Here is a 26,845-nt window from a genome sequence, read left to right on the forward strand (position 1 = left end):
GGGAAAGCCCCAGGGTGCTTGCCAACGTTTCGACAAGAGGACTTGTCTTCGTCTGGGCAAAGCGTTCATCACTGGTTGGGTTTAAATAGGAAATAGAAAGCCTATTTAAACCCTGCCAATGATGAACGCTTTGCCCCAGACGAAGACAGGTCCTCTTGTCGAAACGTTTGCAAGCACCCTGAGGTTTTCCCTCCCTTGTTCTCTTTGTGATCTTTACTGATAAGGCAGGAAATGAACCGTTTGTTTGATTTCCAACTATGCCGACAGCGCATAGCATACAAAAAAAGAGACTTTGTTGGCCTAAGTCGACGTAAGTGCATGCGTTTATTAACATGTGTTTGACCTGTTTTGTTGAGAACTTGCTAGTTCGAACCTAACGCTCGACCATGATCCGTTTCGGGCCTTGGCCGTGCGCGGAAACCGCCATGCGTGCAGTAAAGACGCTTCCTCTTTGCTGTCTTTCACGATCCTATTTTTCATGCACATAAAGCGTCCGCAGCCCTGCCATGAAATCAAACCAAGTGGTTCTCAGAAGAGCAAGCGCCAAGTTAGCTGGCCTGCGGCCGCTGTGAAGGTCTTTCCATCGGGCGATGCCGATACGCCTCCTCTCTGGACTATTGTAAACCGGTTCCACTGCTGCTCCCTCCATGCTAGCGCTAGGCGCACAGCGAGAAATGGCGACGCCCGGGGAGTGCTTATTGGAAACGTCTATAGATTTGATTAGAGCAGCCGGGGATTTAAGCCGAATACCGCTAGCGCACAAGAGCTCTCTTTGCTGTGGAACGCGAAATATAAAAGATCATCATCATGAACCAACGCTGGAGGACAAATTTTCAAATGTTCGCACCTTGGGGGATTTCCCTAAACATTTGACCAGCACTGTTCCCACTTCGAGTTATTGATCGATTCGCTCTCGCCCTACCACAGGGTATCCATCCCTGTTAACTCGGTTGTTAAAGGGACTGCCTGCGAAGCGGTGGTCCCTGTTTCGAACTCCGGAGGTGGACGAATTTTTCTTTTAACTACGAAGTTTCTGCGGAAGCTGTATAGCTTTTCTTTGTAGCCGTATGGCTCCGCTCGGGTGGATGCCATTCAGTAAATACTCCGTTAATACAAATCTTCGCCTTGGGGGATTCCCCGAAACATTTTACCTACAAATTTAATGCCTCTAGCTTCCACTCGCCTCCTACAATTTACCGTGCCCTGCACGAGCGGCGGCCATCGGTTCTGTCGGTTCCCGCTGCGTTTGTCTTCTCTTAGAATCTACTCCGGCCATGTTATCTGCTTCCCGCATGACATGCGCATTTCCTCTTATTGAGTTCGACTAGGATATAGCTAACTTGCGGTGGCAGCGACTCGGCCTAAACCACAGTTGTTGCTTCTGAGCTGGAAGTGCGAACTGGCGAGCCACCTACCTGTGCGTCCAAGAGCAGCTGCAGGATGTCCACCCTGCGGCCACCACCGCCAGTCCCCTTTGCAGTGGCAGCCTTCTGAGAGCGTCGGCGAGCCTGGACCACGCTACGGACATGGTCGATGATCTCCCAGGTGCGCCTGCGCGAACATGAATACTTTGAAGGGACGATGCCGTAATTTCACCTGTCGGAAGTTTGCGTACAAAACGATACGGTGTTGCGCTAATATGGCGACCACGCTGTTAGCAACTAGCACTCCAGAATGGTTAGGTTGCATACGGATGATTGTAATTTATAGATGATGGCTTAAGAGACGTTTCATTTGATAAGACATATTCGCAAAGAAATGTCACTTATAACCGAAAACTTCACTGGGTGTGACCGACGAGCAGACAAACTGTGCATGCCCGTAATGTTCGTGTGTATGTCGTACACATTCATTGAAAGGATGGTCTGATCCTGAATCAATATATGCTTTGTCGCCAGTTCTTCACAACTCAGGTGCTTCTAGGGTTTAGTTTTGTCAGCAATGTTCGCAAGTAAAAGGATGGTAAATAAGCGGTTTGCATACGCGATAGGCAAGAAACGCTGGTGTAGTGCCACTGTCAACGCCGGGAAAGGCGAAGTTGGCAACGACTGCGCCACACCCGCGTTGTACCACTTCTGTCGGTTTCAGGCTGCAAAATTGTGTCATTTGAGGGAATAGGGCAGATTTTACACATCCATAAGTTAGACGAGCTCTCTCTGCGCAATACCTACCAGGCGATAAACAAGGAGCAGCTTGTCCGCTCGACAGCTTTCAGCTTCCACAGCATTTTCCATTGGACCTGAGTCCCAATGTTTTACACGCGCTGAATGGATGCCGGTAGAAAAACACCAGTATACCTGTAGTGCAGCGTTCCTCTGTACAGCCAGGATGCGCACTGCGCCAGAACGGGGAAGGCCACGAAGCTCGTGGCAAAGGCGGTCTCGGCTTCGTACAGGATGCCTCGCAGCAGCTGTGCCAGCGGGTTATCCGGCTTCTTCTGACCGTCCAGCTGCGCAAGGGCGGACGAACTATATGAAAGGATAACTTGGACTGCTCACAGCTACCGTTCAACATCTGCGGAAAGGCTTCATGGACCTTTGGGGCACTTGTCACAAGTGTGCGTAGCCAGCACAAGACGAAGGTGTGTACCATCTGCTCTCCGCCTTCTTCGGCACAAGGCAAATTCAGCAAAATTTTCTTCTTCTAAAGCGGACTTCTCCGACCTACGGCCCGCTGACCACACCCGGCTCACGGAGTCGTTCCGACCTGCCCGCAATGGGACACAACCCCCAGAAGGGCGTTCGGCCTCCGGCCCGCCGCAACCACGAGGCCTGGTCTCGCCCACACATCGTGCCGGGGTTCATGCATGGATGTTCCTTTCCGATTGGTACGCAGCCAGTCAGCCAAGCTGCGTCTGTTTTCAGTTCGCTCATTCGCATGGATCCCATCGGCAACTTTAACCCGTGAGGCGCCAGTTCCCAAAGGCTTTGAGTGTGAACGAGAAAGAACGCGGTCTTCGCTCAAAAAGTCTAGGATGCAAACAAATTCCTGGGAAGGGGTCAAATGTCGTTCGCGAAGAGCTCAAGGTCTGCACGCAGTAACTTGCTGCATGACAGAATGCAAGAGCTCGTGTTCGTCAACGCTCGTCACGATTACGTCACGATTACACTCGCCGTCAGGATTACAGCGGTGAAACCGAAGACAGCGATAGCAGCACCAGATAAAGCATGGCTTGCATACACGCGTTTTTCCGGGCGATTGGTGAGCGCCGGCACGCGCCCATTATCGCCGCAATAGCAGCGCGGCCCACATGGGGTGGTTCTTGCACGCGAAAACGCAACGCGCGACATATGAGAGCGCTCATGACGCCGAACTACACGCGCATGGAGAGGAGGGCGAGCGCCGCTCTTTTGCCGCCGTAACCGCTGGCTTTCGAGCGTCACGCTATAGTTGTCTTCTTTCTTTTTTTCGTGCTCCGCGTTTGGTACCCTTCAAGAAGGCACAAGACCACGGCCCCATCGATGGGCCATCGAGCAGCTGCGACAAGACAAACATGGCGCCGTCTGTACTCACACGCTTGATCACCTGGGCTACGCACTGAATGACGTGACGGCAGTGTTTGGCACTCTTCCGCTCCTTACTCCAGCAGCAGCTAAGCGTTGGCGTTTTTTTTTGTTTCTGACTCCCCAGATGCCGGAGTTTTGACGAAAATTGGCTCCTTTCACACCTTTCCCACCCCCAAATCACTACACACCAGCCCCGCCGCGGTGGCTCAGTGGTTACGGCGCTCGGCTACTGGCCCGAAAGACGTGGGGTCGATCCCGGCCGCGGCGGCTGAATTTCGATGGAGGCAAAATTCTAGAAGCCCGTGTACTGTGCGATGTCAGTGCACGTTAATGAACCCCAGGTCTTCGAAATTTCCGGATCCCTTCTCTACGGCGTCCCTGATAGCCTGAGTTGCTTTGGGAGGTTAAACCCCAATAAACCAAACCAAACCAACTACACACCTGGTACCCATAACTTTCCGGTCCAGAATGCCGTCACTGTGGAGAAATTGTGGATCTCTACCGTGTGCCATAGGTCTGCAAGAAAAAGAAGGCAATATCGCTAATCCCTTCCCCAGCCCCTTATTAGTGGGAGGCCGCCCTGCTCAACGCAAGCCATGAGGGCCAGAAATGGCATTAAACAGGGCCGCCGTAGCAGCTTCGACTAATGGAATCCTGAAAAGGGACTTCAAAAGGGGGTCCATACTCAATTTAGTCAACAAACATTTTCAACAACAGCTGCCTGTAAGGAATGTAGCCGCGGTAGGGCGGCCAGTGGGCGCTCTTGAAAATTCGCTTCCGGGGGGCCCGGACCTTGGACTGAGCTCTCGCAAAAGCAGATAAGGCTGTGAAGCTGTTGCTCTCCCTTTCGCGCTGAGGTCGACACTTCGTGGACAGTGTGCAGCACCCTTCCACGAAGACCCATATACGTATACTGTACACATAGCGCGTACTGGTAGACGCCGCAGTACAAGCGAAACGAACCATTCGACAACTGCGCAAGTGTTGACTGCGGCGGTCATGGCTGCTAATTCGGCCTAGTGCGAGGATGGATCTGGCAAATCGAAAAACATTTGGGGGACACTTCAGTTGCGCCTTAAAGGAGTATAGACACCAAGCTTTTGTTCTGTGTTTTCTTCTTTCAAATGATGCGTTAGACATTAGTATAAATGGATCACCCTGTGGTATTCATCTACGACGGCTAAATAATTTATAACTGGGTTTATTCTTAACGGTGTTTCGGTTTCATCAACTGAGTGATACCTAGCTATGACATGTAGTTGGTGTCTACGCCAAATGAGGCAGAAAAAAAGCGGCAACGTAACTGCTGATACGTCATTTGTTGTCTAGCCAGCTCTTGAAGTAGGCTCTCTTAAGTGTTGTAGTGAACGAAAACTTTATAAGCGATTGCGCTGCACTTTTTATTTTTGCCTCACATGATTTGAACACGAACTATACTCACGGCCAACGTTCAGTTGTTGAAACTGAAACCGAAAGATCATGAGAGAAGAAATTCAATTATAAATTTTTTAGCAGTCGTAGAAGAATAACACGCAGTGATCCATGCATTCATGGTGGAAAAAAACAGCGCAAACTAAGACAGAAAACACAGGAAAGAGGGGAGATACTACAAGCGCTGACTCGCAACTAAGGTTTATTAGAAAGAACAGAACAGAATATATACAATAACCACCCACGACTGCGTACGTCATAACAGATTACGTGCAAGGCGTGAAAGATGATCTAAACAGGAGCAGCGCGCGTGTGCACCCGGTTATGTAAGTACCTAAATTCTAACCTATCGTGCGCCTTTCATTCCTTGCAAAAAGAGTGTTGTATATCGTTTGCCACTGTCTTGCGGTAAGGAATATATCGGGCAAGCGGGGCGCTGTGTAAATGTAAGGCTCTTTGAGCACCGCAACTTACTCGGCAGTGACTCGCGAGACAACCTTCTCGCACACTGCCGGGTTTGCAAATGCACACCCCTTTTCCCGAAAACTAACGTGCTTTTTTGCCACCAAGATAAGGTGACCCGGGAGCTGATGGAAGCGTTTTTTATTCGAAAAAACGGCAAACGGTGCGTCAGTGATCCTTCAGTGGCCTTGTCAGATTTAGAATTTAGGTACTTACATAACCAGGTGCACACGCGCGCTGCTCCTGTTTAGATCATCTTTCACGCCTTAAACGTAATCTGTTAAGACGTGCGCAGTCGTGGGTGGTTATTGTATATATTCTGTTCTGTTCTTTCTAATAAACCTTAGTTTCGAGTCAGCGCTTGTAGTGTCTCCCCTCTTGTTCTGTGTTTTCTGTCTTAATTTGCGCTGTTTTTTTCCACCATGAATTCACACCAACTAGCCCAAATGTCTGCTTTGCTACAGTTAATCCATGCATTCTAATGTGTATCTAACGCGTGATTCAAAAGAAGATAACAAGCCTCCAAAATTATGTGTTCATAACATTTTAAAGGTACGACGCGATAGTGTTTATCGGTGCCTTTAGCGGCCCGGAGTCCTTTGCATATCACTTCGCTGATACGGTCAACAAGACACAAAAGAGCTCCCTTTAAGCAAGTCGAACAAACGTATCTCGATTGCCTAGTTGTAGCCTGTCTGACTCAGGTTAGATGCGAATCTAATTGCCCCAATTTTCTTTCCAGCGCAATTCATTTACGTTACATCCTTACATATCATAACTACGTTTGAGTCTTGTTGCGACCTTACAATCACAATTTATCTAATGTTTTATTAACTTTCAAATTCTACAGCTCTATGTGTGACGTCACAACCATAGCGACCAATCCGAATTTTCTCGACACGCCGACTCCAGGTTCTCCTTTTAAACGGTTTATTTAATGCTATTGCATTGAAACGAAAACGCCAAGTTTCGGAGCGCAGTATTCTCTCAGACAGGCTAAAAAAAATGTTTTTTTTTCCACTAGGTTGTGGTCCCTAAAAGGGAAGCTGAAACAGTTTTTTGAGAATTCGAGGTTATTCAAGAATTCGAATCTATCAAGCTTCCAGATAAAGCATGCAACGTATTTTTGCACTAGCATTTAAATTGGTGACATAATCGTCGATTAAAATTTCGGCGATGTTTAGGCTTCTCCTCACTACATTAGAGGAGTGCGAGGAAACTCAGCAGTGACGTCATTGTTGCCGAAATTTCACATGTCCGCTGCTTCCGCCTCCATGCTGCTGTGCGTGGTCAGATGGCACCAAACAATGGATCGTGAGCTTCAACTTCGATGGCGTCGGTTTTCTTCCATGGAATAACCGTTTCTTCGCCGGAAACGTAGTGCCGTCACACGTGACGTCATTATCGGGGCCCCTGCCCATCGCTGTGCACTTCAGAGAAGCCTGAACGCCGACGACGACTTATTCGGCGATTACGCCACCATATAAAATGCTAGAGCAAAACGATTTCGCAGGCTTTGCCTGCCCATTTCGCACATTCGGCAACATAAAACTCATCGAATTCTAAAACCGCTTCAGTTACGGATGGTTACAGATGGTAAGGCCCCCTTTTCGAAATGTCGGTTCAAGTCTGTGGTACCACGACTGCTAACCACTTCTATTTCCGATTTTATGTGAAGCATATTAACGTAGGTTTCGGGCCTTCGCGCGACGCCCGGCGGTGGCCACTATTGACCTTGAAGTGAGATCACATGATGTGACGTCACGTGATGACGTCACACCGGCTGCAGATGGGGCCTCATATCGCGCCGTCGGACGTCGCCCGGCGGAGGCCTCCACGCTTCGGTTCGCGCCGTCGCGCGCGACGCGGCGGCGGCGCTACCATCGCTGCATCACGTGATATGTGACGTCACGCCAGGGATGAAGCGGCGCGCGCCCGCCGTCGCGTCAGTCTCTGTGCCCGCAACCGCGCCAGCGTCTTTGCGCCAGCCGTGTATGCGGTCAAGATGCCTCCAAACGCTAAGGACGTTAATAATAAGAATGCAAAACGAAGGCTGCTTCGCATCCACTGGGCTTCACCTTGAAAGCCTCCAACTTTTATATGTTCACGCATAAGTAAACCGTTCGTTAGTTGATTGATTAGTCACGCGCAATGTGCCCCTCACCTGCCACGCCAGCGCGCAGTTTGCGATCACGTCCAGCGACAGTCCCTGCGAGGCCTGCATGACGTCGACTGCTTGGCCCGTCTCCGCCTTCCGGTCCAGCACGTCCATGAAGTCGCCCACGCATCGACTGATGATGGGCGTCATCAGCTTCATCTTAGCGGCGCTGAAGCTCGGGTTGAGCACACTTCTCACGTGCTTCCATTCCTGCCCTAGAAAAGGTTGAGGGGAAGAAAGAAACGACGGATGCCTTCACATAACGGCACCAATCTGCGCATCATCCTTGCCAGCGGATGTCGACAGTTGTATTTTACACGTTCAGGGTGCACCGCGAAAGAGAGAGGAAGACGGAAGCTAGAAAATAGCGGCTAGAAAATAGCGGCTAGAATATAGCGGCTAGAATATAGCGGCTAGAATATAGCGGCTAGAATATAGCGGCTAGAATATAGCGACTAGAAAATAGAGGCCAGAATATAGCGGCTAGAAAAGGTGGACGCCCTTATAAAAATGGCCCTTATAAAATAGATATTTCTTTTTGTCTATTCATAGTCTATAGAGTGTCTATGGACAAAAGTGTACTAAAAGTTTTTGGCCGTAAATCTACGGATTGTCTATAGAATTTGTATTTCCTATAGATTGTTCTCTAGCAGTTGTCTATAGAGAGTCTATAGACTTTATAGAAAGAAGTCTATGGGCAGTCTATAGAGCGTGTAAAAATATTTTTGTAAGTGTGGTGGTGGTGTATCTGGATACGAGTGCGGATAGTTTTTATGGTTTAAGGGGTTTAACGTGCCAAAGCAACTCAGGCAATGAGGGACGCAGTAGTGGAGGGCTCCGGAAATTTAGACTACCTGGGTTTTTTTAACGTGCACCGACACGCACACTAGACGCGCCTCTAAAATTTCACCTCCATCGAAATCCGACCGCCGCGGCCGGGATCGAACCCGCGTCTTTCGGGTCAGCAGCCCTGCGCCGTAACCACTGAGCCATCGCGGCGGCCCCAACGTTTGGACTAATGTGGCATGGCTGCTAACAGTATTCTGTACACGGCTGTTTTATTTATTTATTTATTTATACATACTGTGAGACGAAGTTTTGGCCCTTCGCAGGAGTAGCTTCGAATAAAATCACATGCGAGTAATAGACACTGCAAGACGATGAAACATCAGAGAACGTAGCACCGAAAACAACAAATACCTACGAATTGTTATAATCGCATGAAAGCACGTTCCAATTCGTTTGCAAAATTTTCGGAGTCAGTGATGATGTCTTAGAGAGAATCGCCCTCTTCTACTCTTCTAGAAAAAAAAAATGTTTGTGCGTGATAGTCCTGGCAATTATTGCAGTTAACGGCCCCGTTCTTCGGGTGCTAGTCGGCCTCACTTAAACAAATACAGTTGTTACGTGGAGTTTTCTAGGAATATGCTCATGAATTTGCGTTCAGCGGCTGGTATTTCTGCGCGTTTCCAATGTTTGAATATAGTTTTGCTGCACTAAAGTAGCCGGTGAATGTTGACTTTTATACTTCCCGCCAATAAACTGCACAGCTTTTCCCTGAACGCGCTCTGATTGTATGACATCTACGCTCAAATGTGGCTCCCATTCCACCGTGGCTCCCATTCCACCGTGGCTCCCATTCCACCGTGGCTCCCATTCCACCGTGGCATATTCAAGCCTCAACCTTATACATGCGTTTTAGGCTGCGACCTTCCCGCTTATAGGTGCATCTTTCAGTTTTCTTTGGACCCACAGCTTCCGTGAAGGCATTGTAGTCGAATCTAGAATAAGTGCAGAACGGGTAAATTTATTACTGACTGTTACGCCTAAATACGCGTAATTTTCGACTTCTACAACACGACTGTTCGATATTCTATAATTAAAAAAAACATCGTGTTTTTTTGTGTGTTAGAGACATGTGTATTTTCTTTTAACTTCATCCTCAGGCACTCACCAGTTGGCAGACGCTAAAACACATTTCTACGCAATGATATAATCCTTTTCAGATGACACTTGTTTAAAACGATGCAATCATCTGCGAATTGTCTTATAGACCCATCTCGATGAACTATATCAACCAAATCATTCACGTAAATTAAAAGCGACAGAGGCCTCAACGACGCTTGAACTAACAGGAAGCCCATCCGAAGACAAAAACACGCAACGACGTGTTTCGAAAATTTACAACAGGTACTCACAATAGAAATGGGTCGATAACTGGCGACCGGACATTGAGCAGCCTGCCCACCGTAGCAGGTGGTAATTAAATTATTGATTGTCGAGAAAGGTCATGTAACCTTGTGACGTCATCAAAACCTGCCCATCGGTTTGTGAGCGCCCTAGTTTAAAGACAGCAATATAGATAGCACCAGAAAAAAAAATGATGCATGCGAATTGCGGTACCGCTACAGCATGGCGGATATCAGTGCGAATATGGCGGTTGATGAACTGACAATTGCAAAGCAACTGACGCATATAGAAACAGAAGCTGCAAGTAAAGCCGCGGAGAATGTTAAATCTAATGATACGCATTCCACGCTTAAGGTGACCTAGCCATCCCAACAGTATTTATTCAAAACTTTTCAAAACTAGCGCTCAACCGGTCTTCCTCTTTCTCACTTCGAACATGAGCACGTTCTGCATGATTTCCCGGGCATAACGATTAACGATCGTGTGACTCGTTATAACCCGCATGTCACCAGTGAAGGGTAGTACCTATTAAAAAGAGCAGCGTCTTGTTGTAGGGCTTGACTCCGAACGCCGCTCGAGGCCGATCGTAGAAGACACTGGACTCCTTGATGAAGCACTCCTTTATCATGGCCACGTCACTGATTACCAGGTGCGGAACAGTGCCCTTGTAGAAGCCGAACACTTTGCCGTACTTGGCGATCCATTCTTCCATCACCTGCGTTCGTGTTTTTTTTTTTTTTCATCACATATATTCAAGGCTAGCATAACGCAACTTTTTAATGGCAACTCATTTCCAGTCACGTTCATCTTACTATTCTCAAATGGCCACAGCAACACCTTGGACATATTGTGCGGATATCGGCTACTCGTCGCTGAGTGTTATGAGTTGTGTGAAAAAACTAGTATCAAATGGGTACAAATACGATAGTTGTTTCCTCGTGGAATATTTATCGCTTCAGGAGGGGAGGGGGCAGCACTTGAATCCACCCTTCGTGGCGTAATCAAACATTAGTTCGATATGAATCTTCCTACAAGATAAGTGTGTTAGTACAGCGTCCATTTCCTTGTCTAAACGAGAGCTGGCCTTCTTGGGTTCAAAACATCCGCAATCTCCCACTTTTTTTTTATCGCATCTTGTTCCGATATATTTTTTCTCTTAGGTCAGCGCATGCGCTACTTTTGCTCAGATTCTGTTCACTTGGTTGGTTTTGGCTTTCTTCGTCAGTCGGAAGTTAGCGCCTGTGTTGTGGGTGAATGTTCTCTCCCCTTTTGTACGTCGTCCTGGTTTTGCGCTACTCTTATGTCATGGATCAGTACCGACTTGCCCAGATTTCCACCCTGGTGAATCTTCCTCTCATTGATCAGCATACGGTTACCATTCGAGAAGCGCTAGTTGTTTTCAGGGCGGCGACAATATAATTTAAAATATATGTTAAACTTATTTTTTCTTTCAAGCATGTATGAGATGAATGGAGTTTTCACTCCTGCACATAGCTCGTACGAGCCATTTTAGTCATTCGAGGACAACAGCAGGGATCAAAATGTACTTTTATATCATGGAACGTATATCCTTGAGGAAGAAACCTGTGCATGCTATTCGCGGGTGTTCTGGGTTTGAAACGCACGAATTGATACTAAAACGAAGGCAGCTACAGCACGGGATAGTTACAGTTGAAGGAAAAACAGAGTGCAAGGCCCTCGTGTATAGGCCATCAGTCAAGCTCATAAGCAATGATACTTATTGCCACTCATTGTTGCTCATACTAATGAGCATTCAGTGACCCCGCAGTTCTTATTTGCACGGACAACTCTGGACTCATCCATTCAAACTATGCTGAGCTCTGGGGCTTTCCGAGTGGTCAGACGTACACTCACCGCTATCCTGTCCTTCTTGAACTGCATCCAATTTCCCCAGATGAGGTCGGGCTGCGGGCCGTCGATGCCAAACCTCCGAAAGAAAGCATGAGCCCGACGACGACCGTTGACCCACAGCAGGAACCAGGTGGCTAGCAGCACGACCAAGGTACACAGCAAGATGATGGCGGCTGTACCCTCCATCTGTGACGTCAATGACAGCCGCGATCAAGAAATGAATGTTGTGCCCCTGCATCCGCCTGTGCGACCGATGCTGCTGTTGAGACTAGAGCGTTTGCGCTTGACCATCAAAAAACATTCGCCGAAACAAACAAGAAGGGAAGACAGCGCATGCCTCGGTATTGGTTTCTGCTGGACACGTCATGCGCGTGCTGCACGGGAAAGTCGCTGTTCACAGCACCACGTTACATAACGGAATAACTTCCATAGCTATGACACAGGTCCTACTAGCTAAAGTACAAATGACTAAAAACGCAGCAACTACAGATAACACACGTATCCAAGTCATTGCTTCCCATTCGGCCCATTCTTGCTTTTAGAGCGCAGTCGTTAAGCCCATTCCTTGGGTTGAGCGTCGGTGTTGTCGGCGTAGGCCTTAGGCGTAACCGGCTGAGCGAGCGCAGGAGAATGGTTACTACCCCTTACCAAGGAAGGTAGTTACCATGGTTATCAAGTAGGGAAGCTGGAGGGTGGTTATGGCGAGCTTACAACTGCGGACTGGAGATGGGCGCTAGTCGAAAAACGAGCATGAGTTGAAAATGAAAGAAAAAAGTGGTCTAAAACTGTGTATGCATGTGCGTGGCTATCAAATTATTTAGTTCTATACATAGAGTTTCTCAATATTATCCAGAGGGAAAGGAGGCGGTGCTGCATTTTATCCACCATGGAGAAACGCAGGTATGCCGGGGAAGATAAGGTTTCGTATTTGGCTTGGCTATCCTTCGACACGAAACGTTGATTCAGACATAATGCAACTCTTCTTGCGATAAACCTCAAAAAAAAAAAAAAAAACCTTTCGAAGAATGCTGCGAAAGTTTCCATACCTGCAGCGTAACACTGAACTTTCATTTGCGTTAAATTTAGTTCAGCAATTGAATACGCACTATTGAGATTATTTAATCTGCGCACAAGGCAGAGCATCGTGCTTGAGCAAACAATTCGGAGGCATAATCCACGTTTCCGGCCCAACACTAGACATGCCAAACTAGAAACGTTGTTTTGCCGGCATTCTCGCAGTGGATGAAGTGCTCTTTGAGGAACAGACTGGGCACAAGTTTTCTCTTTAGGTTATATTCAGGATTTTTATTATTATTAGGAGTAATATTTTAGCAGCAGCAAATTCTCATGAGAAACGACTCACATTAGCACATTTTCTTTTTATTTTGCAGATAGCTTTGCAGCGTATGGCAGCCACTTGAAACACGGTTGTTTGTGCACTGAAAGGGGGATTCAATAAAAATATTTTAATAAGGCTTTTAGTTATTGACACTGAAATGCACGTTGAAATAGGGAAATTGAAGGGTGGTGCAACATGGTGCTCAGTCAAATCAAAAGAAAAAAAATTATTGCGGGTTCTACAGGCGACATTATTTCACCTCCGAATCCCCGTCTTCAAACCGAGACTTGTCGGCAAAAGAGCGGCGGTGACGATTTTTTAAACAACTGTTCTCCGCCTTCACTATCGACCAGTAAAGCGGTCCTCATCGCCGGCGCTATCACCGAGCGTTCCCTTTCCTTCGTTCTTTCCGCGGCCATTTTTTAAATCTTAGCAGCTGCGGTCAGCGCCAGCCATGCGCAAAACTTTGCTTGCCTCCCGCGGCCAGGGCAAAGCGCCGTGTCATACTGCCAATGAACGCCGTCACCAACGGCGTCTTTCTTGGATGCCCAGGCTGAGGGGGCTGAAAGCTGATAAGTGCGCTTATCAGAAGCGACAGTACACTGTCTGGCCACTGTGTGGTCGCTGCAAGAAGCACGACTGAATGGCATCACGCATTGAGACGAGAACATGGCGGTAGCCTACGCTCGTCTAGCCACGCAACTCTACGCCGCTTAGGATCCGGTCGCTCCGTTCCTGCACAGACTTTCTTCATGTCCGTGTTCGATTTGTGCGCGTCAAATAGCGCAAGAGAGCGGAGAAGCGTGCACCATTACTGATGTGTTCGTTACTGGCGTCCTCGTGTACATGGCATCCGAGCGCGAAACGTGCTTTCGTGAAACTGCGACGTCTGCCAAGGCCCACGCCACATCAGTGCGGAGAGTGCTTGTAGCTATTCCCACATCAGCCTGCACCAAGAACTGCACGACAGTGATTTCGAACGACGCCTGGACTTCTGCAATTGGTTTTCAATTCAAACCGCACGCGACCCTGCTTTCCCGAAGAAAATTGTATGGACAGATTGAGGCTTACTTCTGAAGAAATTCACCCGTCAACCTGCACCGGGCCCAATACTGGCCCAGCACCAATCCCCGTTGGATCCGTCAGCGCAAACACCAAGTAAGATTGTATGAAAACGTTTTTTCAGAATGCTTTATGACACGATCATTGCCCCATACTTCTGTGAGGAAGCACTGACAGGGATGCTCTGTACGAAAGCAATACTTCAGGAAATGTGAATAACTTTACTACTATTAGAGCCTGATGCTTCGCGTGCCGAAGGATATTTAATTAGAGCCCGACGGCGCCCGATCGCATTCTTCGCCACGTGCTGCACGATTTCTTGGCCAAAGTTTTCCAGGGAAGTGGATAGGACACTCTGTCGCCCTTTGCATGGCCGCCGTGATCGCCTGGCTTGACTACGTTTTCATATATTTTGTAGAGTTACGTGATAAATGGAAACTACACCACGGAACCCTCCAGCGTGGAATACCTTAAGCGAATAATCGTTGCCGCTAGTGCCGCCATGCATCCTGATATGAGAAAACGGGTAGTACTGTGCTTAATCGACTTATGTGTTTTGCCTTGGCAATTAACACAACATGCAAGTGACTGCGTGAACAAATGGGATTCCAAAATTTGTTTGCATGCTGTGTATCAATGTACCAAATTCAGTTACTTTTGCAGAAATTTGCTAGCGTGAAGCCGAGGTGTGTACTCCAGTCGTGACATTTTATTAAAACGAAAGCATGCTCTGAGCCCGAGATGCAATTTAGGCGTGCTATTTCCATCGGCCGGACAGGGTACCTGCTATGCGCACTTGCCAGCCTTCACTGCGAGTAAATTTGTACGAGCCTGCGCATTCGAAGAAAGACGCCATTAGAAGACAGCGTGTATTGTCGCCAGGACCCGGCCCTGCCACGAAAGGCTAGCAAAATGTCGCGCGCGGCTGGCGCCGAAAGCAGGCGCCAAGATTGAAAGCTGCCACCGAAAGAAGGAAAGAGAGAGGGGAAACACGCTCTGATAGCGCCGGCGATGATCGCTGAATCACGGGTGACGCTGCGCCGCGTCGCGTCGCTGCGCCGCGTCCCCAGTGAAACCGGAGACACCGCGGTCACCGTATTTCTTTTGTCGATTAGTTTCACGCAACGATATTTTCTCCTTTCATTCAGCACTGCAACTGGTGCATGCAAAGACTGCTCTTCAAAGAACCCCAGGTGGTCGAAATTTCCGGAGCCCTTCCCTACGGCGTCCCTCATAGCCTGAGTTGCTTTGGGACATTAAACTCTAATAAACCAATAAACCAACCAGTAGTAAGAGAATACGTCTACTTAGGGCAGGTAGTGACCGATGATCGGGATCATGAGAGGGACATAACTAGAAGAATAAGAATGGGGTGGAACGCATGTGGCAGGTTCTCTCAGATCATGAATGGCAGTTTACCAATATCCCGCGAGAGAAAAGTATACAACAGCTGTATCTTACCGGTTTTCACCTATGGGGCAGAAACGTGGAGGCTAACAAAGAGGGTTCACCTTAAGTTAAGGACAACGCAGAGAGCTATGGAAAGAAAAATGATAGGTGTAACGTTAAGAGATCGGAAGCGGGCGGAGTGGGTGAGGGAACAAACGCGGGTTAATTACATCCTAGACGAAATCAAGACGAAGAAATGGGCTTGGGCAGGGCATGTAATGCGAAGGCAAGATAACCGGCGGCCCTTAAGGGTTCACCAGGGTGGAAATTTGGGCAAGTCGGTATTGATCCATAACATAAGAGTAGCGCAAAACCTTTTGTCCGTCGTCCTGGTTTTGCGCTACTCTTATGTTATGGCCCTTAAGGGTAATGGAGTGTATTCCAAAAGAAGGCAAGCGTAGCAGGGGGCGGCAGAAAGTTAGGTGGGCGGATGAGATTAAGAAGTTCGCGGGGATACGGTGACCGCAACTGGCAAAGGACAGGGTTAATTGGAGAGACACGGGAGAGGCCTTTGCCCTGCAGTGGGCGTAGCCAGGCTTATGATAATGATGATGGAAGCAGGCAGTATTTTTACACGTATTAGTTCATTTCTCTTACTATTTTTCTCTATGCACTTTTTTATCCATATTGCCTCACTTCTACGTGTCCAGTTTTGATCTGCGTTTTGTTTGAAGCAAGAGATGTTCGTCATTTATTTGCTGACTGATTATCTTCTCATTTTTGTTTTGTTATTCCTGCCTCAAGTGAAACTGACTTTGTAACTGCTCCTATATTGAGTTCAACGCACTTCTGTATATTTTAGTTGTAATTATTTTGTGAGAAAGAAATTCCTAATGCATTCATGTAATCTTTTCTTTTGTTTTCTGTCAGTTAAGTGGCATGTCGTTTCCTTGGTTCTGTAATGCTGTCAAGTGTATAAGGGGGCCTGCGGCTTTGTCAAGCTGTCGATTATGACAGCTTTTTCTGCTGGCCTCCCGCGTCATGTATCTATATGGCGCCAATAAAGCATTATTATTATTATTATTATTATTATTATTATTATTATTATTATATAGGTAGACCTGATGGGAAATAATCCGACTGTGGACATATATAGAAGGGGGAAAAGCGAAGTAAGAAGGAATTCATTTTACCATGATTGAAAAGGCAGGGCCGTATTGCTTGAAGCGACATCAGGGTGCCTTAGAACGAGGAGATGCATGCGAAACTATACCGAAGTGGATGATTCATGTAGTGTGTGTAGAAAGTATAAAAAAACTGAAGATGCTCCACTGAAATGTCGCAATTTCACTCACGATGTGAATGCCAGCCTATTACGCATCTCTTGAGGCACTGGGATTCATAGATAACGGAGGTAATGTGTGTGTGTCCATGGTAGAGGTTAGTAAAAAAATTGGCAGTGGCTTAGCTGTGGTTAAGCCTGGATATACAAGCGAAAAGCTTCAGTTATGTTTGGTTTGACGTCATAGCTGTGGCAGTCGCACGATGCACTAGGAGCACCACGATAACGGTGGAGGCGTTCGGCCATCCACACACTGCCTGTACGGAGGCGTCCATGCCTTTCGGGTGTACACCAAGATATGAGAGACAGATATTTCCTTTCCTTAAAACCAATTTTAATTTCATTCATAGTGATGGTTCAACAGCGCAAACACACACAGACCAAGAAGGAGACAAGACACACACAGCTCCTTCTTGGTCTGTGTGTGTGTTTGCGCTGTTGAACCATCACTATGAATATACACCAACAAGCCCAATCTGCAGTTCTTCTACAGTTTATTTCATTCATTTCATTTTCTTTAAGGCCCTTACGGCGCAGTTCGGGTATCCACCGAGATATGAGAGACAGGCGTCGTTTCCTTTCCTTAAAACCAATTTTCTTTTCATTTTCCTTCCCTTACGGCGCGGTTCGGGTGTCCACCGAGATATGAATGAGTGTTTCCTGGCGCACTGTTTCTCTTTTATTTATTTTTTATTTCTGATATTTTATTTCTTTCATTTCTTTTTTTACTCACGTTTCTGTGCGTATTTTTATTCTTTTTTTTATTACGAAGTCGGCGGCCACCTGCGCTGCGCGTGACGTCGCTCGGTTTCGCGCATGCGCAGAAGTGGCAAATCTGGCCTCTGGCTCACGCGAAGTGCGGTGTTGACGAGCCTAGTGAAGCTTTTCGCTTCAAGAAACGGTTTGGAAAATTGATAGTGTAAAAGCAGGGAAGGAACCTAAGGACAGGATTTTGAGGAATCAAAATTGGCATGTTCTAAAAGCAATCGGAAGTTGTTTTTGAGAGGAAGGTTAATTCGACGGTAGTGGTTGTAAGAGAATGGTTTGAAAATTTATATAAATCTGTCGGTAGCTCCCGCCACCGCCCCGTTTCAAACGGGCCGCGCATACCATCCATCCATTAAGAAACCTGCGCACTTTTCTTGGTAAGGTTGTGCGTCGGGACCAAGTGCAGATGAATGGTACCTTAACCTCACAGGCGCGCGCACACTCGCTTGAGCGAACATGCGAAGTGCGACACGGTGGCTGGCTATGTGTCCCGTTCAGATAGCCGCTGCACAAGGCTCGGATCTGAAGCCCACGTTCATATTCGTGCGCTGAGTTAAATCTGCAGTTGAGTCGTGAAAGGATGGGATGTTTGAACAAACACAGGCAGAGCGCCGGGCACGGAGGTGTGCGGATTTGTTAGAAAATGTCCAGCGCACCGTTACACCAATGCATTGGGATCGACTCAGTCTGGCTGTGCATCGTTTACCACACTGTGTTAAATACTTACTTTCGACGCTGCTATAATCTAGCTAACGGGATTCATTCGTTGAAGATAATCCATGATTGCGTACTATCGTATCAGCTTTCACAGTATTCCGTTCGTTATCTATTCTACGCCGTAATAAAAAAAATATTCTTCAGCCCTCAAGGAGGTCGGCGGGAGAAGGAGAAATGAAGACAATAAGAAAATAATTTTCTTTTTAATGCCCCTCAAGTTGGACCCGCTAACCGGGCTGGGGTATCGCTAATGATGTAGACTTCTTTCTTTTTTCTTTTCTTCTTTTATCCCCTTTAGACACACATGTTCCACTATCGAGAGAAACCTTAACGACCCTGGATTTTTCTTTTGGTCGCAGATTTTTTCGCTTTTTGTTTTTATAATCTCTAAGCCGCCATAACCGCGCAGTAAAAACTTAAAGCTAGAGGTGCAAGTATTAAGTGATTTAGAGTTATGGTGTCAAAACCGCACTTCAGCTCACTGCCCATTCTCACAGAAGGGGTAGAGCAGTAGAAAAAAGGAATAAAAGCACAAGTTCAAGCGTCCGTTTATTCTCACTGTTCTTTTGCTCCCAACATTCACTTTCTATGATAGCGAAAATTACCGTTTTCCTGTTCATAAAAACACGAATTTTAAAAAATTTGTCTTTTTGAGGCGGGGAATATTTATGCCAGCAGTCCAACAAACTCATCAGTATAGGTCTAACAAACTCATCAGTATAGGTGCTTTAGCAAAGAGACTAGTATAACTTCCTCTAAAGAGTGCGTATCTTCACTCAATGGCCACCGCTCGCAATTGTTGAGCCCTGCTGGTGTCAAAATCGCATATGTCAGAAACATACTGCAGCGCAGCCCTTACGCATTAAATAATATTTGAGGCGCGAATCTGAGCTTGGATAGGTGTTTCAGAAAGCATTTAAAAATCTCAGTGGGGAAGAAGGAAAGGTCAGTGATATATAAATCTACAAATGTGCTATACCTCGGCTTCTTCACCGCGTGCCTACCATGCTGCTGCTGCTTCTTGCTTATATCGCAGAGCTCAATGAAAATGCATCAACAGCGATGCCGATGGCGATAGGGATCCCGGAGGAACTATCCTATCTAAAATGAATAGTATTTCCATCCGTTACTGAGGCGCGAGCGGAATATTTGGGTTGTGATGTCACCAGGGCCGAAAGGGTTAAAGTGTTAGCGTATATATTGCATCCCCTTTTTCATAAAAGCAACACGAATGGCTGGAAAACATTAGGAATTCACGCACGGCGCACACTTCTGCCCTACTCCTGCAAAAAACACATTTATGTCATAATAAATAATTTCTTATCATCCGAAGCCGTTTCCGCTACGAAAATATAGCTATAGTGTCGTTTACTAAATATTACCCCCCCCCCCCCCCCCCCCCCCCCTCGTGAGAGAAGAAAAAAGTTACACCACCAGACAGCACACTCTAGGCGCGCCGTAGAACTTAACAAAGTCTATTTTTTGTCATGTGTTTTAATTTTTTTTATGGGCACAAAACGGCTCTACCATTTCGTCCAGCCGGAATTTCTAGCCGCCATCAAGCCGCCATCACTGACTTCATGAAAATACCTCTAGACGCTTCGAGTATAAGTTTGAAAAGTCGCGTGTCAGAACATGGACTCCGTGACGCGAAGCATTATAACCCCTCATCCACCAACCGATTCCCTATTTTATTTTTACAATTATTCTTTCTATCGCTGCCTTTTCTTTTCCCTCTACCGAGATATTCTATCAATTTCATTTTATACGCTTCGCTGTGCAGTGTATAGCAGAGGTGTAGCAACACTCCTGACACTTCAAAGATATACACAGTCTGCGACGAAAAGTGTTTTACGCTCATATTTGGGTTGTTGCACGTGCCACTACTGCCTGCGCTACAGGTATCAGGTAGATACAAACAACGAGGCTTGAGTACTTGTGCGCTTAACTGTTGCTGTTCGTGTTCATCAAGTGTGCCCGTGTCATTCTAAGTAACGCAGCTCTTGTAAATATAAAGATGCTACTAGCCCAATCCCAAGCACTGTTTTACCCAACATGAACCAATCTTACACACAAAAAAAAAGAAGAAAAAAAAAAAGATTCGCCTTCAAGAGTGGAACGCGAAGCGTGTTGAAGGTGGTGATGGTGTCGACACATATTTCATTTTTTTTTTCAATTAATTTAAATTATTCATCAATTGCACACTCTAACTGCCATCATCAAGCATTAGCTTTTCATTCTAAGCATTTCGGCACCTTTGAAGACCGTTTTTATTTTTTTCATGTATTTAATTAATAAATTAATTAAATATATATAATTAACTCATCATCACTTATTACACACAAATCAATCGCTAGAATGACAGATTACCATGATACGATTTTTTTTTTTTACGCAGCCCCCGATTATTTCCAACAGGCGATGCTGACTACTGCTACTACGCCGACGGCTTTTCGACCGAACGAGCTGTCGCGTAAGAAACAGGCAGCTTTATGAATCTGTCCCCGCCTTGACAGCACAGAGATAAAGCGGAAGATGGCGTTTTTAGTATCAGTGGCCGTGCGAAATAAAAAGACATGGCATTCGAACTGCGTCTAGAATGCTGACTTCAGAGTCAAGAGAGCGTTTTAGAGAGACCTAGATACTAGGCGCGGGTCTGCTTGTTGGATAGTGCCTTCGTTGCAGCGCTGTTTTGCATCCACGAGTGTTGTCCTTTATTCAACATCTTTTCTACAACAAAAATTCTTGAAGGGAGACATAGCCGGAATGCCAAAGTAAAGGCTTCACTGGGGCTACGCAACCTTACCAGGAAGTTGCAGGAGCGCATACGTTACTGTTTCGTAGCAGTGGGCAACGACTGTCGCTATTAAAACAAGCAAGATCTGAAATATCTGAAGAAGATGCGAATCAATCGCGGTATATATGGGGAAAATGCAGTTACAAACACTTATGAAACCGCCTATCCTAGAAGAGGGCGTTATCCACCCTCATATTGCCAGCAAGGCGGCTTGCAGGGAGCTCGACTTTGGCGCCTTGCGACTGACGCGTGCTCTACAATAGTGACACGGCTCAGAAAGCACATAAACAACCTTCATCGCTGACTGGAAGCGAAGAACACGAACACAAGTGCATATATCACAACAAAAGGTGTATACCGGTGAGAGCAGTGTACTAGAAAGGGAGCATATGAATGAGGCACAGCTAACTTGAAAGAAGCGAATCACATAATGGGGGCACGTTCCGTTCCGTGAAGGCCAGGCGGGAACGCGACCCCAGCGCGTAGAGCCGCGCTAGGAATGGAGGGCGTCCATAACTGGCCAACTTATGCTATGACCGGCGATTACGCGAGTGCCGTTTCTCGCGGAGTCAGTACACAACAACAAAGGGGATTCTGTTTCCAGCACTCACCGAGAGTTAGCTGTCCCGCTACCGGAGCGGCGGTGGCCGATTAAACATCGCAGTCTCGTTATCGCTGCGGCGAGTCAAGCGAAGGGCAGTGCGGAAGGAGGAGGTGTGGAAGTGGAGGAGGGAGGGAGGCGTCGAAGAAAGCGTAGAAGAAAGATTACGCAACAACGCGGGCGTCCTCCGCGACCGAGGTCACGCGGAGTCCTTTACTGGTTGCTGCCGCGTGTCGCAGTGACGTCACGCTCTTGCGTGCAGCGAACGCTTTGAAGCGAGTCGCTACTCTTCCCGCGTCTCCTTGTTGCCGCACACGTGATGTGACCGCCGTCTTCGCGCGCGCGAATGCATGGTACTTTAGAACAGCAGCGTCAGCGCGCCTATGTCTATAAACACATTTTCTGCCTCATTCACCTCTTGCTGTGCCTTGCACGTTGTACTGCCTGACTCGTTATGATCTTGATTTCCAGGTGCTATTTTTTGCAGTGCACTATTTTCACGAAAAAAAAAAACGTCGATACACGGACACAGGAGAACAATTCACCGGATGTAGCACATTGTTCTTCGGTATCCGTGTAGTGCTGTGTACATAGCGCAATGCTAAAATAACCGCACCGGTGGACTAGTGGTTTGAACATCCGCCTCGCGTTCAGGAGGTGCGTGGTTCGATCCCCAGTGCCGCCGGGTACCCACCGGTGACACAGTGGGTACAAACTTTCCACTGGCCTCGTGCTCGGCTTCTTTGGGGTGACATTCTTGGGAAAAGGAAGTTTGACTTCGTAGTAGTAGTCGGAGTAGCCGAAAAACTCCTTGTGACCTGGAGCACTTTGGCCACGGATACCCTCGCACAATAAAATTAATAATAATAATCATTATAATCTTCGCGATAGTAGTAGCATCTAGCATGCAACAGCGACAAGACTCTTTCATTCACTTTTTTAAGCCTTCTTTTTTCTGGCGGCTCCTTAGGCAAATGCGAGTAAGAGGTGAGCGAAAGGTTGCGGGCACTTCTACGTACAGTTAGGACATGGACGGTGCACTGAAAGGCGCGCATGAATCCGCCTATGAGCTGTCTTTCTCCGCTGTTGTCAGGGCTTATTTGCTGGGACACAGAGTGAAAGAAGCTTTCGAAATCATTTCAGCATGTAAAGAGCAGAGAGTGCCAGAAACGCCACTTGCTTTCGTCCTATAGATTCATAGGGTATGCCGACACTTCGCATGCGACTGACCTATAAAAAAAGTTAACTCAGCTATTATTTTTTCTACATTGACTTTTGCAAGCGCCCTTAGCCTCTGTGAAATGCTGTAAAATACGAAACACTCAGTAATGCGCAGACGAGTTATACGCAGTTAACCGTCAAACGAAAAATGAATAATTGAGGTAAAGAAAACAGCCGCTATTGCGAAAAACTGCTTAATACGGAGCTAAAATTTCAGTTCCCAGCATGTGCATTTCGAAAAGCACCGCAGAGCAAAGGCAATGTTTATACCTTCCATTCTTTAAGTTCACATTCTCCTGTAATTGCACACAGTCTGCAGTTTCAATGAAAGACAAAGAAGGTCGGCATAATGCAACCAGAATGGAGGACATATTAAAATGTCGGAAAAGAAACACGCAAAGCGACGGAGACGAAAGGAAATTGAAAAAGGAGTTTCGTCAATGTTCATTCGGGTAGAAAATGGCCGCAAGGCATAAAAAAAAAAAACGTTTTTTCCCCTCAAATATGCTTCGCGCTGCCGTGACTCCTTTCCATTGTCAGACAGGCACGCGACGCTTTTGTTGCGTTTTATGAATTCGCCCCGAGAGGAAGCACTTCAGTACAGGAAAGAGCACTGCTCGCGAATGCGTTGTACACTGTGCCAACAGAAAAAAACAACTAAACTTGGATCACACTTTACCTACCCTTGCGAATAGAATACGATAAACATCAGAGATACCTCCAGCGCAACTAGTACTGGGAGCCCTCATACCACTCCTGGAGCAGTGGTGCAGCGGTCAAGCGGTGCGCCACTGTCCTCGCAGGTGGCTGTTTCAAACACAGCCAACGGTGGGGCTTGTGAGAGTCAGGTTGATCTTGCCTTGCTCTTGTAAGGCTCGCTTGTGACCAGCTATGTCTTCTGAAGGCTTTGTTTCTACTAATGAGCTTATGTGCAGTGCCGCGGTGGCATGTCTGTGTGTAGGCTAAGTGCGGTTGCCAAGCGCTCCCGTGTTCCCTGCAATATTGCATTTGCCTGTGCGGCAGCTGCAAAGATGCTGTTGACCACTGCATGTTTTAAGCCAGAGTATTTTTGCATTTTGTTCAGATGAATAGGCAAATGAAATATAAAACATCAACTTTGCATTTCCGGCGAAAATACCGATGTGAAATAATTGTACAGCCTTTGTCAAAAGATTGGAGCCCAGGGGGTTTGCTTCTGAAGCGCACTGTCTGGTTCGTAATGCATCTCCAGCGCTCCAAATTTGCTGACGGTAAGAAGATTTCTGGTCTTGCCTCCTCCAATGGGTAGGACTACCACGAATGTTATAGGAGTCCCACTGCGAGGCTTAGAAGCAAACCCCTGGGCTCTAAACTTTTGGCAAAGACTGTAAATTCTTGAAAAATGGTAGTAACCGTACCTGGCAGCCTAGAAAGTGAAGGTGGAAACTTTCAACACTTGAGCCTTGTCCAGTGAGGCTGGTCTAGCAGTGCTGTTCGAGGAACTGACGGGTATTAAATGTATTTTCGAAGGGCTTAGTTAGATTAGGAGGCGAGATGAGGTGTACACAGTGCTAAAAAGTGGGTACGAACTATGCTATCGTGGATTAGGAGACAGACGAGAGTTAGCTTCAGCGGTAGGAGAAGTAGGTGGTACGATGGTTAGACAGGATACCGGCAAGCTGTGTCAGGCGACGAAAGATCTGATTAAGAAACGCCAAAGCATGAAAGTCTCTAAACCCGCAGACAGAATAGAACTTGCAGAGCTATCAAAGGTAATCAATAAGCGCATGGGGCCCGACGTAAGGAAGTATAATATGGGGAGAATCGGTCATGCTCGAAAAAACGAAGGTGGAATAGCTGTGAAGACGAAGCTAGGTAGAAGAACTAGATAATATACAAAGAGAGCAGTGTCATTAGCAATATGGAAAAGCTAGTTAAAGTAGTCGAAGGGTTTCACACAAACTTATAAAGTACCCAATGTAATCCGAATGGTAATGAGAACTAATAGAGCACAGCAACTGGACACCCCGCCTGTAAATAAACAGGTAGCAAAGAAAGCATTACGAGCAGTGCAAAGGGCGAAAGCAGGTGGTGAGGATCCGGTAACAGCAGATATGTTGAAGGATGGTGGGGAGATTGTGCTTAGAAAAACTAGCCACCCTGCATACGCAATGCCTTATGAGTTCGAGCATACCGGAATCTTGGAAGAGCGCAAGCATCATCTTAATCCGCGAGAAAGGAGTCAAGGGCTGTAAAAGATAGACCGGTCAGCTTACTGCCCGTTGCCTACAAGGTAATTACTAAGGTAATCGCTAATAGAGTAGGGACGACCTTACACTTCAATCAACCAAATGACCAAGCAGGCTTTCGTAAAGACTACTGGACAATAGATCATACTCACACTATCAGTCAGGTGATAATTTGCAGAATATAACCAGCCACTATATGGCCTTCATAGATAACGCGAATCCAGTCGAGTCATTCCAGCCTGACTAGTCACGTAAACATTACGGAATCAGGGTGTAGACGAGCCTTATGTAGAAATACTGGAAGATATCTGTAATGGCTTCGCAGCCACACTCTCCCTCATAAAGACAGCTATAAAATTCCTATAAAGAAGGGTGCCAGTCAGAGAGACACTCTTTTCTATGCTATTGACCACCTGTTTACGGGTGGTATTCAGAGTCCTAGATTGGGAACAGTTGGGGATAACAGGGTAGTTACTGTTTGTCACATGTGTTTCTACCCAGGCAATAACTGCAGATAGCAAGTGCTAGGAACATTTACCACCCCTGCAAGGTCGTAGCCGTAACTGCCTTTTGTAGCGATTACCTGTAGAAAGAAATGCCCAAACGCATGGCTGCGGGGAACTACGCATATTTGGCAAACTAAAAAAAAAAACTAATGTACAGCCGCATGAAAATAAACACTGACCAACCCGACAGTTTCTGAGAGGCACTGAAACTTTCGCCGCAGGCGCAAGAGCAGTAAATAGTTAATTTTTAAATTTATTAAATTATTCCATTGAATAAAATAGAAAAAATTCTGACGCTGCATATTTAGAGCGGTCCACAACAGGGTTGAAGTTGTCTGCACCTATTATGCTGCAGTGTGTTTTTAAACCATGGGTAAAGTTAGCTGGGACGTATGTATATGGAATCGGGTGATGCAGTCGCAGCACTGATTAGCCTGTTGGTTTTTTCATCGCATTCTATAAGACGCACTCAAAAAGAAAATTTGCGACATGCCGCTAATCGAACAAAGCCGTTTCCGATATACATTTGAAGACAGAGAACGGCAGCAACCATGAAGGCAAGAACAAAACCACTGCTGCAGTCCTCGACCTAGTGCTAACTTCAAATGCGGTTCAGCACAAATTGGTCGGTTAGCCCCGCCGCGGTGGCTTAGTGGTTACTGTGCTCGGCTGCTGACGCGAACGCGGCGGGTTCGATCCCGGCCGCGGTGACCGAATTGCGATGGAGACGAAATTCTAGAGGCCCGTGTACTGTGCGATGTCAGGGCACGTTAAAGAGCCCCAGGTGGTCGAAATTTCCGGAGCCCTTCACTACGGCGTTCCTCATAGCCTGAGTCGCTTTGGGGCGTTAAACCCCATAAAACAATAACTCAAGAATACACGACGAAGCATGCATGCGATTCGTATGCAGTACTATAGAAACAGATGTGCGCGCTCTAACGACTCACGCTTTCCGTCAGCAGTTGGGGATCTCACCGGCGCGCACTCCACTCTGTGTTTGAGCTGCGAAATCCGGCAGTGCCCTCGGTTGTTGATCCAACCCACCTGCTCTCTCGAGTGCTCCTTATCGCCGGTTCTTAGCTGTGGGCTCATCTATATCGGTGCCGTTGTCGGCTGACCACACAGGAAGCACGCGACGGCGCAGCCATCCTGCACCCACTTCTCGTGGGCACACAGCCAACGGCGCCTATGGACAACCAAGCGGAGCTGTACTTATTCAGCAGTAGAGATATGTCAAATTCAAATTTTTATTTTTA

The 26,845-nt window shown here is 47.0% G+C and overlaps 1 protein-coding gene across 1 annotated transcript in view; it reads right to left on the minus strand.

Moving 5' to 3' along the window:
* The window catches only part of LOC149365444 (cytochrome P450 3A8-like), a 32,073-nt gene extending 5,444 nt beyond the window's left edge, over window positions 1-26,629 (minus strand). Inside the window, exons 1-6 of the mRNA XM_089542644.1 lie at window positions 26,537-26,629; window positions 11,623-11,805; window positions 10,273-10,462; window positions 7,564-7,772; window positions 2,298-2,449; window positions 1,416-1,551 (exon numbers count right to left, since the gene is read on the minus strand). Of these exons, the coding sequence (XP_089398770.1) occupies window positions 1,416-1,551; window positions 2,298-2,449; window positions 7,564-7,772; window positions 10,273-10,462; window positions 11,623-11,805 (870 nt within the window). The 5' untranslated portion in view covers window positions 26,537-26,629. The remainder of the gene's footprint in view (window positions 1-1,415; window positions 1,552-2,297; window positions 2,450-7,563; window positions 7,773-10,272; window positions 10,463-11,622; window positions 11,806-26,536) is intronic.
* Between the last annotated feature and the right edge of the window lie 216 nt (window positions 26,630-26,845).

The sequence above is a fragment of the Amblyomma mixtum genome, chromosome 1 (genome assembly GCF_055824585.1).
Source record: "Amblyomma mixtum isolate Tamu chromosome 1, ASM5582458v1, whole genome shotgun sequence".
NCBI classification, from domain to species: domain Eukaryota; kingdom Metazoa; phylum Arthropoda; class Arachnida; order Ixodida; family Ixodidae; genus Amblyomma; species Amblyomma mixtum.